At 47.2% G+C, this 14,295-nt stretch overlaps 1 protein-coding gene across 4 annotated transcripts in view; it reads left to right on the top strand.

The window, feature by feature from the left end:
• The window catches only part of LOC144481888 (natural resistance-associated macrophage protein 2-like), a 113,810-nt gene that overhangs the window by 96,130 nt on the left and 3,385 nt on the right, over positions 1-14,295 (top strand). For all 4 annotated transcript variants that reach the window (XM_078201047.1, XM_078201048.1, XM_078201046.1 and 1 more), the window contains 4 exons: positions 670-789; positions 2,640-2,789; positions 8,279-8,352; positions 12,214-12,367. In XM_078201047.1, the coding sequence (XP_078057173.1) occupies positions 670-789; positions 2,640-2,789; positions 8,279-8,352; positions 12,214-12,367 (498 nt within the window). The remainder of the gene's footprint in view (positions 1-669; positions 790-2,639; positions 2,790-8,278; positions 8,353-12,213; positions 12,368-14,295) is intronic.

Here is a 14,295-nt window from a genome sequence, read left to right as displayed (position 1 = left end):
CCTCCCTCCCTCTCTCTCTGCCCCTCCCTCCCTCTCTCTCTGCCCCTCCCTCCCTCTCTCTCTCTGTCTCTCCCCCTCCCTCTCTCTGTCTCTCTGCCCCTCCCTCCCTCTCTCTATCTGTCTCTCTGCCCCTCTCTCCCTCTCTCTCTCTCTCTGCCCCTCCCTCCCTCTCTCTCTCTCTGTCTCTCTGCCCCTCTCTCCCTCTCTCTCTCTGTCTCTCTACCCCTCCCTCCCTCTCTCTCTCTGTCTCTCTCTGCCCCTCCCTCCCTCTCTCTCTCTCTCTCTCTCTCTCTCTCCCCCTCCCTCTCTCTGTCTCTCTGCCCCTCCCTCCCTCTCTCTCTCTGTCTCTCTCTGCCCCTCCCTCCCTCTCTCTCTCTCTCTCTCTCTCCCCCTCCCTCCCTCTCTCTCTCTCTCTCTCTCTCTCTCCCCCTCCCTCCCTCTCTCTCTCTCTCTCTCTCTCTCTCCCCCTCCCTCCCTCTCTCTCTCTGTCTCTCTGCCCCTCTATTGTTTGATGACGTTGCACTGATTGCTGTGCGTTCGAGGCAGGAATGTAATATTGTTCTAAGATCCCGACGTTTCTCCCCACCATCCAGTGAATAACATTGTTATATCGAGCAGTCAGTAACAGTACACTCGTGTCCGCTAACCCTCCTGCTGTCTTTCTCTCAGGGCGTTGTGCTGGGCTGTTACTTTGGTGCTGCTGCCCTCTACATCTGGGCCATTGGCATCCTGGCGGCAGGTCAAAGTTCAACCATGACAGGAACATACTCAGGACAGTTTGTCATGGAGGTAAAGTTTACACTAGAATTTCAGTTTATGTGAGTCTCCCTTGTGTTGCTGCCTTTGAGGGTTTTTTTTTCCAGATCTGTTGGTGCCTTGAGCAACGTGTTGTGATCGAGCTCACTGACTATCTCCTGGGCTGAGGGATGTGATAAAGGTAAAATACTGCGGGTGCTGGAATGTGGAACAAAAACAGAAAATGCTGGAAATCCTCAGCAGGTCTGACAGCATCTGTGGGGAGAGAATATTACTTCAAAGTAATGAATTTGATGCAAAGGACTGTGGGACATCTCTGAGAGGCAATAACAGGGAGGATACTACCATGAGAATGGACTTCGAAAGAATGCAAATCTTGCCGGACAGTCTAATATTGCTGAGTGTTTAATTCTGTCACTAATTTACAACTCTGCCAGTCCTGTCCCTGTCAGACCTTCCCTTCACTGGGGTTTGCATACAGCATGTACAGTCAGATAGTCTGCTGGGCTGAAAGGGTTCCCTGTGAAATGAGTTGGAGGCTGTCTCAGGTAAACATGTACAGGAAACAAAGTACAAAATTACCACAGTCCATGTTGCGGATCGGAAAGCGGGAATGTTAAATTCTTCTGACGTTCAGGTTCACATACATTTTTGTGGTGAGGTTGAGAGAACTTAACTCCATACCTGTCCTGGGAGTGTTTGATGGGGACAGTGTAGAGGGAGCTTTACTCTGTATCTAACCCCGTGCTGTACCTGTCCTGGGAGTGTTTGATGGGGACAGTGTAGAGGGAACTTTACTCTGTATCTAACCCCGTGCTGTACCTGTCCTGGGAGTGTTTGATGGGGACAGTGTAGAGGGAACTTTACTCTGTATCTAACCCCGTGCTGTATCTGTCCTGGGAGTGTTTGATGGGGACAGTGTAGAGGGAGCTTTACTCTGTATCTAACCCCGTGCTGTACCTGTCCTGGGAGTGTTTGATGGGGACAGTGTAGAGGGAGCTTTACTCTGTATCTAACCCCGTGCTGTACCTGTCCTGGGAGTGTTTGATGATGACAGTGTAGAGGGAGCTTTACTCTGTATCTAACCCCGTGCTGTACCTGTCCTGGGAGTGTTTGATGGGGGACAGTGTAGAGGGAGCTTTACTCTGTATCTAACCCCGTGCTGTACCTGTCCTGGGAGTGTTTGATGGGGACAGTGTAGAGGGAGCTTTACTCTGTATCTAACCCCGTGCTGTACCTGTCCTGGGAGTGTTTGATGGGGGACAGTGTAGAGGGAGCTTTACTCTGTATCTAACCCCGTGCTGTACCTGTCCTGGGAGTGTTTGATGGGGACAGTGTAGAGGGAGCTTTACTCTGTATCTAACCCCGTGCTGTACCTGTCCTGGGAGTGTTTGATGGGGGACAGTGTAGAGGGAGCTTTACTCAGTATCTAACCCCGCGCTGTACCTGTCCTGGGAGTGTTTGATGGGGGACAGTGTAGAGGGAGCTTTACTCTGTATCTAACCCCGTGCTGTACCTGTCCTGGGAGTGTTTGATGGGGGACAGTGTAGAGGGATCTTTACCCTGTATCTAACCCCGTGCTGTCCCTGTCCTGGGAGTGTTTGATGGGGACAGTGTAGAGGGAGCTTAACTCTGTATCTAACCCCGTGCTGTACCTGTCCTGGGAGTGTTTGATGGGGACAGTGTAGAGGGAACTTTACTCTGTATCTAACCCCGTGCTGTACCTGTCCTGGGAGTGTTTGATGGGGACAGTGTAGAAGGAGCTTTACTCTGTATCTAACCCCGTGCTGTACCTGTCCTGGGAGTGTTTGATGGGACTTGCTGGTTTGAATTGTACAGATGTTAATCTTTGAATGAATTACTCAGAAACATTTTATTTAAAGGGCTTCCTGAACTTGAAGTGGTCCCGCTTTGCTCGTGTTGTCTTCACGCGATCCATTGCTATCACCCCAACATTGCTGGTTGCACTGTTTCAAGATGTAGATCATCTGACGGGGATGAATGACTTCCTAAACGTTCTTCAAAGCATGCAGGTGAGAGGATTCACCTTCAACAACCCAATCTTGTACTGTCATTTGAAATACAGGACAGCACAGGGGTTAGCACTGCTGTGCCTCAGCGCCAGGGACCCGGGTTCAATTCCCGGCTTGGGTCACTGTGGAGTCTGCACATTCTCCCCATGTCTGCATGGGTTTCCTCCGGGTGCTCCCTTATTTTGGTGTTTTCCCCTGGTTTTTTTTTAATGGGATTTGATTCGTTTGGTTGACGAGGTCATGTGACTGGGCAGGACTTAGACTGACACAGACAGAAGTTCAGTTGGTGTTTGGCAGTTGCAGAAAGAGGAAATAGCTCTCTGGCTGTCTCTTGTTCTTTCTTTGGCGATTAGAGACTGGACCTCTCATAAAATAGGTCTCTTCTCTTGACATTCTGCTGCTTGAAGGCAGATCTTTCTCTGGAGACTGCTGAATGGGAGTCCGAAGGTGGGTGGCACGGTGGCACAGTGGTTAGCACAGCTGCCTCGCAGCGCCAGGGACCCGGCTTCAATTCCCGGCTCGGGTCACTGTCTGTGTGGAGTCTGCACATTCTCCCCGTGTCTGCGTGGGTTTCCTCCGGGTGCTCCGGTTTCCTCCCACACTCCAAAGATGTGCAGGTTAGGTGCATTGGCCATGCTAAATTCTCCCTCAGTGTAGCCGAATAGGCACCCGAGTGTGGCGACTAGGGGATTTTCACAGTAACTTCATTGTAGTGTTAATATAAGCCTACTTGTGTCACTGATAAATAAACCAAAAACAAGGTAGGTGTCTTTCTGTATCTGTCCAGAGGGGTTAAAAGGCTGGAAATCTGGTATCCACGTAAGCATATCTGTTTTTAGTGCTAATTGGTTCTGAAGAAGAATGTATGTATGTCTGTGGGGATATTGCTTAAATTGGAACTATAGAGATATCTGTGAAGAATTATACCTTGTCGTGTTTAAGTATTTTAATTGGTAAAAGTTATGTTAATTCTTTCTGTTATATTCTAACCGTTAAATAGAGTTTGTTTTAGTAAAAGCTTCCTAGTGGGTCAATAGAATCAGACCTGGAGTGAAACACCTTATTCTCACCATGATGCCCAAATCCGAAACGGTTAGAGCCTCGGCTAACTTCTTTGGAGTTTCTGATCTGCTCTCTAACACTTGAGCAGCATCACCTGATGGGACGTGAATCTAAAGTACAAATTCAAGAGACAATCTAATAAACGTCTATCGAGCAAATTGAGGAGGTGGGATTAAGAACAGTGTGGGTCTAATTAAGGTGTTCTGCTTCTAAAATTCCTCGCGTTGGATTCGATGAGGAGTTCAGGATTTGCATTCTTTTTGTTACTTTATTATTGATATTACAGTGCAGGCTCTTTCTCGGGGAAAATAAGGCGGCTGGGATCTTTTTTGTTTGATATCCTCTGCCACTTCACTCCCTTTCAGAACACAAGCCTCCGTGAATAGCGTCTGTAGAGAGAAGCAAGAGTAACTGTTTCCAGTTGATGACTCATAGAGCAACATAGCATGGAAACAGGCCCTTCAGCCCAGCCGGTCCATGCCGACCATGGTGCCCTCCCAGCTAGTCCCAATTGCCCGCGTTTGGCCCATATCCCTCTTATCCTTCCCCACCCATGTACTTATCCCAATGCTTTTTAAATGTTGCTATTGTACCTGCCTCAACCACTTTCTCTGGCAGCTCATTCCACACACGCACCACCCTCTGCGTGAAGAGGTTGCCCCTCGGGTCCCTGGGGGGAGGCGATGGCCTAGTGGTATTATCGCTAGACTATTAATCCAGAAACTCAGCTAATGTTCTGGGGACCCGGGTTCGAATCCCACCACGGCAGATGGTGGAATTTGAATTCAATAAAAAGTATCAGGAATTAAGAATCTACTGATGACCATGAAACCCATTGTCGGAAAAACCGATCTGGTTCACTAATGTCCTTTAGGGAAGGAAATCTGCCATCCTTACCCGGTCTGGCCTACATGTGACTCCAGAGCCACAGCAATGTGGTTGACTCTCCAAGGGCAACTAGGGATGGGCAATAAGTGCTGGCCAGTGAATGACGCCCATGTCCCATGAATGAATTTTTAAAAAGATTTTCCCCTCTCACCTTAAACCTATGCCCTCTAGTTTTCAATTCCCCTTCACTGGGAAAAAGACTGTGCATTCATCCTATCTGCACCCCTCATGATTTTATACACCTCAATAAGATCACCCCTCATCCTCCTACATTCGTTAGAATGTGGAAAAGTAAGAGATCTGATCGACTTTTAGCAAATGAAAGGGGAGAGGGTGGAAAAAGAACAAAATGATAGGCTGGGAGAGATTCATTGAGAAAAGGGACTGGTAATGGAGCAAGGGATAATTTTTGAGGAGGTGTGAATGGCAAAGTGATGAACAGCTTCGTCCAAAAGCAAACTTAGCAGGATAAATGAGAGCGAACCCAAACCAGGAAAAGGAAATTGAATTAGGGCAGAGATTGCTATCTGAAACCGTTTACCAACCTCCGTATTGGGTGCCTAATTGAAACATGAAGTGCAGTTCCTTGAGCTTCATTCGAACCATGCAGCGGGCCCGGACACATGTGCCAGTACGAGAGCAATGTGGAGAATTCAAATATCCGACAACTGGGAGCTAGGAGGCGGGGGGTCATGCTTACGGACTGAATTGAACTGTTCCGCAAAGTGGTCACCCAGTCTGTGTTTGGTCTCCCCCCATTGCGAGCAAGAAGAAATTGTATAAATTGACAATCGCCATTGGAAGGAGTGGCCTTTGACGGTGGAGAGGGAAGAGTTAAAAGAGTTGTGTGTGCTTACTGAGACATTAAGACATCAAAGTGCGGTGGTACAGTGGTTAGCAGTGCTGCCTCACACTGCCAGGGACCCGGGTTCGATTCCCGGCTTGGGTCACTGTCTGTGTGGAGTCTGCACGTTCTCCCCGTGTCTGCATGGGTTTCCTCCGGGTGCTCCGGTTTCCTCCCACACTCCAAAGATGTGCAGGTTGGGTGGATTGGCCATGCTAAATTGACCCTAGTGTCAGGGGGATTAGCAGGGTAAATATGTGGGGTTACAGGGATCGGGCCTGGGTGTGATTGTGGTCAGTGCAGACTCGATGGGCCGAATGGCCTCCTTCTGCACTGTAGGGATTCTATGATTTAAGTTTTGGTGATTACCAATAAACTAGAGAGTAAACTAATCGGAGGCAAAACAAAAGGAATCAGATGGTTGGAAGGACTCTGGACTTTATTCTAATGTATTAGATAGCGGGACAGCCAGCTTTGTCACATAGATTTGTGTGGAAAAGATCCATACAGGTGGGACTCAAAGTGAAAGTGACGCTAGCTTCTTGAGGTTTTGAAGAGTGATGAGGTATATAGATGTTGGAGTGGTCTTGCCCACAGCGGGAAAATAATTGTGAAATGCTTCTTCACTCTTGTTTTGGCTAGGTATTTGTGGGAGTGTAGATGAATTGACATCAAAGCTGTGTCTCTGCAGGCTGTAAAACGTCTGAGGTGTTTCTGAAACCATCTAAAGAGGCAAGCGAGACCGGAGGGAAACTAAAACTGAACTGTATGGCCTGAATGATGCCTCAAGGGTCTGGTAATTATCAATGAGATCTGTTTTACTGAAAGCAGGCTGTGTGCAACTGAAAACACATCCTGCAATGTTTTATCGGTATCAAGAAGGGAAGATTTCAGGCATCTGAAATAAGCCACTGAGATCGGGCTGGAGAATGGGACAAGCTGGATAGCTCTTACGGGAGCTAGTACAGACACAGTGAACTGAATGGCCTCCTTCAGTGCAGTAAAATTCTAAGATCCTCATGATGCATGTTGATGATTTCTTCTGCGGTGGTACAGTGGAATTTAAGAAATGTGTTATCAATATGATAGGGTGGCACAGTGGTTAGCACTGCTGCCTCAGTGTCAGGGACCTGGGTTCAATTCCCGGCTTGGGTCACTGTCTGTGTGGAGTCTGCACGTTCTCCCTGTGTCTGCGTGGGTTTCCTCCAGGTGCTCCAGTTTCCTCCCATAGCCCAAAGATGTGCAGATTAGGTGGATTGGCCATGCTAAATTGCCCCTTAGTGTCAGGTGGACTAGCAGGGTAAATGCGTGGGGCTACGGGGATAGGGCCGGGTTGGATTGTAGTTGGTGCAGACTAATGGGCCGAATACCTCCTTCTGCACTGTAGGGATTCAATGATTCAAGTGGAATTTAAGATTGGAAGTCAGGCTCCAGGGAACTTTTAAATATATTACTTTAGACGTTGACTAGAATCGGGCTGGGGTATCTTTGAATCAACAATCCTACTTGGAGAGTGTTACTCCTATCCCAGTTAATCAGGCCATCATAAAATGCTGATGTCACATCGGAAAATGTATTTATCAGAGTCACAAGTAGGCTTACATTAACACTGCAATGAAGTTACTGTGAAAATCCCCTAATCGCCACACTCCTGTTCGGGTCCACTGAAGGACAATTTAGCATGGCCAATCCACCTAACCCGCACGTCTTTCGGAGTGTGGGAGAAAACCGGAGCACCCGGAGGAAACCCACGCAGACACGGGGAGAATGTGCAGACTCTGCGCAGACAGTGACCCGTGTTTCTTCAGAAGGAACTCTTCAAAATGCAGCTAATGAAAATACAACAAAACTCACTCCAACTTATAAATCAAAGAAAGGGTTAAATAAAGAAACTTCATTACTCTAAACTTGGGGCCTCGCCCTGGGCCACTCCAAGCTCCCACAATTCTACATAGTTCCTTATTTATAGTGAATCAGCTGGTCAGCTGACTATTACATCAATCTGTAATTGGTTCCATGGTTTACTGGGTCAGCTGACCCTTACATCTTGTTCCCATTGGTCACATTACATCCAATACAAAGTTGTCACCGGTTACATTCTAACAACCCAAACCAGGAATTGAACCCGGGCCCCTGGCGCTGTGAGGCAGCAGTGCTAACCACCGTGTCACCCATTTGTTATTTGTGGTTGATGAAAATACAAAATATTGTCCTTCGCCTTCCCGGCTAAGGAAGTGGGGTTGTTTAAAGTACTTCAGCTGCGGAAACACTCACTGTTATGGAAGCAGTAGATATGGGATAGTTGTCAAATGGAAATTCTATACAAAGGCAAATACGTGGAATATTGAATAAGCCATCATTCCTTGTGGGATAATGTTCATTCGACTAAAACGGTAAAGATTTGAGGATTCGACTCGAATGGAAACAAATATTCGCAGAAAGAAGATACATTGGAATGATGCAAGTCTGTTTGGTGAACAGAAGTGCTTGTACCAGAAGATTATTGAGGGAGTCAGAGAAAAGGTGGAACTCGCAACATCGTGCTTTCCAGTCAATATGGAATATTAATCTTTGGGTTTTTTTGAAATATTGTTTGTGAATGTTATTTAAATTTTAGAAAGATGTGGGCTTGTCCATGATGGTTGTATCTGAATAATCCTGGTTTATTTACGGTGCTGACCTTTCAACTCTGCAGCTGCCATTTGCATTGATCCCGATATTGACGTTTACAAGTATGAGCTCAGTAATGCACGACTTCGCCAATGGCCTGTAAGTATCCCAAAATACTCATTATTTTCCTTTTGTCTCTGCCTTATAATTCAAATATAGAATGGCACAGTTGATGCATCTGTTACTCTGCACATAAAATCGTAGATTAGATTCCAACTGTAACCCACTCCTGGTTAGCTGTTATTTTATGTACCCTCCAAACCCCTTTATCAGACCCTAACCGTCCTTCCCACACCGACCCCTTGATGAGACCCTAGCCTGTATCTCACTCCCAGGTACCTGCTGTTTTACGTCTCAAACCCTCCCACTCCAAACAGTCCACACCCTTCCCTGAATCTCTTGGTTAGTTTCAAGCCTGGTATCGTTTCCAAGCCCCTCCGTTCAATTCCAGCCTCAGATACCCTCTTGTAGGAAATTACTCAGGATGGCCCAGGGGTTATTGTCCTGTCTAATGCTACCATTCCCTCCCTAACAGCACTGTGGGTATACCTACACCACATGGACTGACTGATATCCAATAACAATCCTGGAACTACCTCCCTAACAGCACTGTGGGTGTACCTACACCTCAGGGTTCAAGAAGGCAGCTCACCACCACCTTCTCCAGGGGCAATTAGATAATCAGTTGAAGAAGCACCTTGATGTGCATAAGTCATTGAAGGTGGCAGGACAGGTGGAGAGAGCAGTTAATAAAGCAGATAGTATTCTGGGCTTTATTAATAGGGGCATAGAGTACAAGAGCAAGAGGGTTATGCTGAACTTATACAAGATACTAGTTAGACCTCAGCTGGAGTATTGTGTACAGTTCTGGGCACCACACTATAGGAAGGATGTGAAGGGTTTCGAGAGAGTGCAGAATTGATTCAGGAGAATGATTCCAGGGATGAGGAATTCAGTGATGTGGGGAGATTGGAGAAGTTGGGACTGTTCTCCTTGGAGAAGGGAAGGTCAGGAGGAGATTTGATAGAGATGTTCAAAATCATGAGGGGGCTGGACAGAGTAGAAAGAGAGAAACTTTTCCTATAGGTGGAAGGACCAAGAATCAGAGGGACAAGGTTTAAGGTGATTGGTAAAAGAAGCACTTGGAGACACAAGAAACCTTTCAAATGCAGCGAGTGGTTAGGATCTGGAATGTACTGTCTGAGAGTGTGGTGGAGACAGATTCACACAGCGAGCGGTTAGGATCTGGAATGTACTGTCTGAGAGTGTGGTGGAGACAGATTCACACAGCGAGTGGTTAGGATCTGGAATGTACTGTCTGAGAGTGGTGGAGACAGATTCACACAGCGAGTGGTTAGGATCTGGAATGCACTGTCTGAGAGTGTGGTGGAGACAGATTCACACAGCGAGTGGTTAGGATCTGGAATGTACTGTCTGAGAGTGGTGGAGACAGATTCACACAGCGAGTGGTTAGGATCTGGAATGTACTGTCTGAGAGTGTGGTGGAGACAGATTCACACAGCGAGTGGTTAGGATCTGGAATGTACTGTCTGAGAGTGTGGTGGAGACAGATTCACACAGTGAGTGGTTAGGATCTGGAATGTACTGTCTGAGAGTGTGGTGGAGATAATTTTAACCAAGTCTTTCAAAAGAGAATTGGTTCATTATTTGAAAAGGAAGAATGTGCGGTGTTTCGGGGCAAGTTGGGGAATGCCACTAGGTGTATTGCTCATTCAGAGAACTCGTGTAGACATGATGGGCCGAATGGCTCCTGTGATTGAGAAGTGACCTAACAAAGGTTTTCAAGGCAAGAGGTTTCAATTGATTAAATTATTCCCTTTGTGGAGTAACTAGAGGTCCTAAATTTAAAATTATTGACAAAAGATCCAGAGGGAGATGGGTGACGTTGTTGGTGAACAGAGAGGATTGGTGTACACCACAGATTCAAACAGAGTTGATATGATTTGAGGTTAGTGACAAAAGGTGACTGTTAAATTAATGGGATTGTGGAAGGGAAAGGGAAGAGGAAATCTGTAAACAGAGTAAGGAAATAACCAGATTGTTGCTAGGGGAGATTTTAATTACCCTCTGACGCAGGGAGGGAGTAAATAGAATATTGGGGATGGAATTCCAGGAATCTCAAGGAGTTTGTTTGCAGGTGCAGCAGGTAATTAAGAAGGCAAATGGAATTTTGTCCTTTATTGCTGCAGGGATGGAGTTTAAAAACAGTGAGATTATGTTGCAGCTGAATAAGGTGCTGGTGAGGCCACACCTGGGGTACTGTGTACAGTTTTGGTCTCCTTACTTGAGAAAGGATATACTGGCACTGGAGGGGGTGCAGAGGAGATTCACTCGGTTGATTCCAGAGTTGAGAGGGTTGGCTTATGAGGAGAGACTGAGTAGACTGCGACTATACTCACTGGAATTCAGAAGAATGAGGGGAGATCTTATAGAAACATATAAGATAATGAAGGGAATAGATAAGATAGAAGCAGGGAAGTTGTTTCCACTGGTGGGTGAAACTAGAACTAGGGGGCATAGCCTCAAAATAAGGGGAAGCAGATTTAGGACTGAGTTGAGGAGGAACTTCTTCATGCAAAGGGTTGTGAATCTGTGGAATTCCCTGCCCAGTGAAGCAGTTGAGGCTCCCTCATTGAATGTTTTTAAGGCAAGGATAGATAAACTTTTGAACAGTAAAGGAATTGAGGGTTATGGTGAGCGGGCGGGTAAGTGGAGCTGAGTCCACAAAAAGATCAGCCATGATCTTATTGAATGGCGGAGCAGGCTCGAGGGGCCAGATGGCCTACTCCTGCTCCTAGTTCTTGTGTTCTTAAATACGTGGGGTTATGGGGATAGGGCCTGGGTAAGATAAAAAGGTGGGTCAGTGCAGGCTCGGTGGGCCGAATGGCCCCCTCTGCACTGTAGGGATTCTATTCTATCCTAGCAGAAATAGTTATGAGTTATTTGATGGATACACAGGTAGGATGCTGCATGGTGGGCAGTGAGTTTTGAACCTTCGGTTTGCTGGTGATATTTATTCTGCTCGCTGCCCCAGTGGAGGAGCTACCCGAGTTGGTAGCTCGATTCGTTTGACCCAGTGAAGCAGAAATACCGTCTCCTGATCAGCATTGACCAGACAGAGGTGATGGAGATGGGTGGAAATCTCCCACAGGATACCGAGCTCACCTTGAGAAGGACGATATCTCCCACTGCACAGAACGATACAGCTTCGACCAAAGAAATTCAGGCTAGTCTCAGCCAGGGTCACGGTGTGCTGAATTCACTTCAGAGAGTATGGAGTGACTACAGCGTCTCGGTTGCATGAGCAGTAGGGGAGAAAATCTGTCTGGAACTGTTTAGAAAGGGGAGGGGAGGGGAGTCGAGGGTGATTTTTCTCAGCGATTGGGAACAGCAGTGACCCACGGGAGTCTGTCTGGGATCACGATGGTTCCCTGGCCACTCTGATGATTTGGATATTGAACTGGAGGGAGTGGGGGGCAAAATTAGCAGCTGATACGGAAATAGGCAGAGCGACGAAATGTCAGGACCAGCGGAAATTGCGAGGTCATGTGGGGGTAGGGCCTGGGTGGGATTGTGGTCGGTGCAGGCTCGATGGGCCAAATGGCCTCCTTCTGCACTGTAGGGTTTCTATGACATAAATAAGATGATAGAATGGGAAAAAAAAAGTCTTGCATGGAAATGCGAGGTGGAGACATTTTGGCAAAACAGTATGTGGAATTAGACTTTGGATGGGTCAAAACAGGGGGATTTGGGGTTCAGGTTAAGGAGAGGAGTCGCCCCCGAGGCCCCACAGCCCCCGAGGCCACGTAGTTCAATCTTCACTGACGCACGTCAACTTGGGTCAAACCATTTCGATATGAAGTTAGTCTGCCTGAGATTGCGCGGTTCCAGTGATGCGGTCTTGAACATAATTAGCATTTGTATTCTTCTTCCCCTCAGAGTTTGGAAGATTGCCGGCGGAATCATTGTTTTTATCATCTGTGCCATTAATATGTACTTTGTGATCGTGTATGTGTCAAGCCTGGGGCATGTGGCACTTTACCTGGTTGCAGTGGTCATCTCACTCGCATACTTGAGCTTTGTCGTGTATCTGGTAAGTCCTGGCACAGATTCGTCTGCGATCGAGTACAAAGTCAGTGGCTCCATGCTCTGCTCGGTGCAATGCTAAAATCCAGCTTCAGCTGGATACACCGGACGTGATTTCAAAGTTTGCAGATGGTAAATAGTGAGGGGGACAGTAACAAACTTCAGGAGGACATTGGCAGAATGGTGAAATGGGCAGATGCCTGGCAGTTGAGACGGACACAGGAGGGTGAAGTGATATATTTAATAGAAGGAATGAGGAGAGTGGATATGGATTCACTGATGTACACTTACCTCGGGTGCAGGGTCAGGGAGACATGGGGGATGATGGACAGTGGAGCAAGTTGAGAAAACTATTTAAAAAGAAAAGCAAATGTGACCTTTTAATTATTAATAGAATTCAAACCAAAGAAGTGATGCTGAATGTTTATAGCTGTTTATACCGATTGCGTTCCATACTGGGCACCACAAACACATGTTAAGGTCTTGGAGAGACTGCAGAAGAGCTTTACTGGAGTGATATCAGAAATACAGCACTACAGTTAACTGGAGAGATGAGAAAAGTTGGGATTCTTCCCCTTAGAGCGTTTGGGTTTGGGCTGATAAGTGACAAGTACGATTCACATCACACAAGTGACCATCTCCAACAAGACAGGATCTAACCATTGTCCATTGAAACTCAATGGCGTTACCATCGCTGAATCCCCTACTAACAACATTCTGGGGGTTACCATTGACCAAAAACTCAACTGGACCCAGCCACATAAATACTATGGCTACCAGAGCAGGTCAGAGGCTACAGAGAGTAACACGCCCCCTAACTCCCCAAACCCTGTCCACCATCTACAAGGCACAAGTCAGGAGTGTGATGGAATACTCCCCACTTGCCTGGATGGACGCAGCTCCAACAACACAAGAAGCTCAACACCATCCAGGACAAAGCAGCCCCGCTTGATTGGCACCACATCCACAAACATTCACTCCCTCCACCACCGACGCTCAGTAGCAGCAGTGTGTACCATCTACAAGATGCACTGCAGGAACTCACCAAGGCTCCTGAGGCAGCACCTTCCAAACCCACAACCTCTACCATCTAGAAGGACAAGAGCAGCAGATACCTGGGAACTCCACCACCTGGAGGTTCCCCTCCAAGCCACTCACCATCCTGACTTGGAAATATATCGCCGTTCCTTCACTGTCACTGGGTCAAATTCCTGGAACACCCTCCCTAACAGCACTGTGGGTGTACCTACACCACACGGACTGACTGATGTCCAACAACAATCCTGGAACTCCCTCCCTAACAGCACTGTGGGTGTACCTACACCACATGGACTGACTGATGTCCAATAACAATCCTGGAACTCCCTCCCAACAGCACTGTGGGTGTACCTACACCACATGGACTGACTGATGTCCAATAACAATCCTGACTTGGAAATATATCGCCGTTCCTTCACTGTCACTGGGTCAAATTCCTGGAACACCCTCCCTAACAGCACTGTGGGAATACCTACACCACATGGACTGACTGATTGACAGGGATCAGAGGTTACACAAGGAAACCATTCCTTTTGCACAGTGAAAAGTGAACTGGAATGCACTGCCTGACAGGCTGGTGAAGCAGATTCAATCATAACCTTAAAGCAGCAAGTAGCAAGAGAATGGGAAAGGGAAACAGTCTCGGGCACTGGGGGAAGAGCAGGGAAGTGGAATGAATTGGATAGTTATTTCAGAGCTGCCACAGATACAGTGGGCTGTATGGTCTCCTGTGCTGTATCATTCTATGAATCCCAGTCTGTTGTGCATTGTGCCTGGAAAGGTGCTGCAGGAGGTAGCGGATTGGATCAGGATTCCTGGGCAAGGCTTTCCTGCTACTAATGACTGTTCAGTAACACTTGTGAGCAGTGCAAGTCCCTGTGTGTCCCTGTCGCCTGC

This window comes from Mustelus asterias, chromosome X, assembly GCF_964213995.1.
Source record: "Mustelus asterias chromosome X, sMusAst1.hap1.1, whole genome shotgun sequence".
In the NCBI taxonomy this organism is placed as follows: Eukaryota; Metazoa; Chordata; class Chondrichthyes; order Carcharhiniformes; family Triakidae; genus Mustelus; species Mustelus asterias.
Note: the sequence above shows the minus strand (reverse complement) of the source record. Positions and strands in the feature narration are given on the sequence as shown.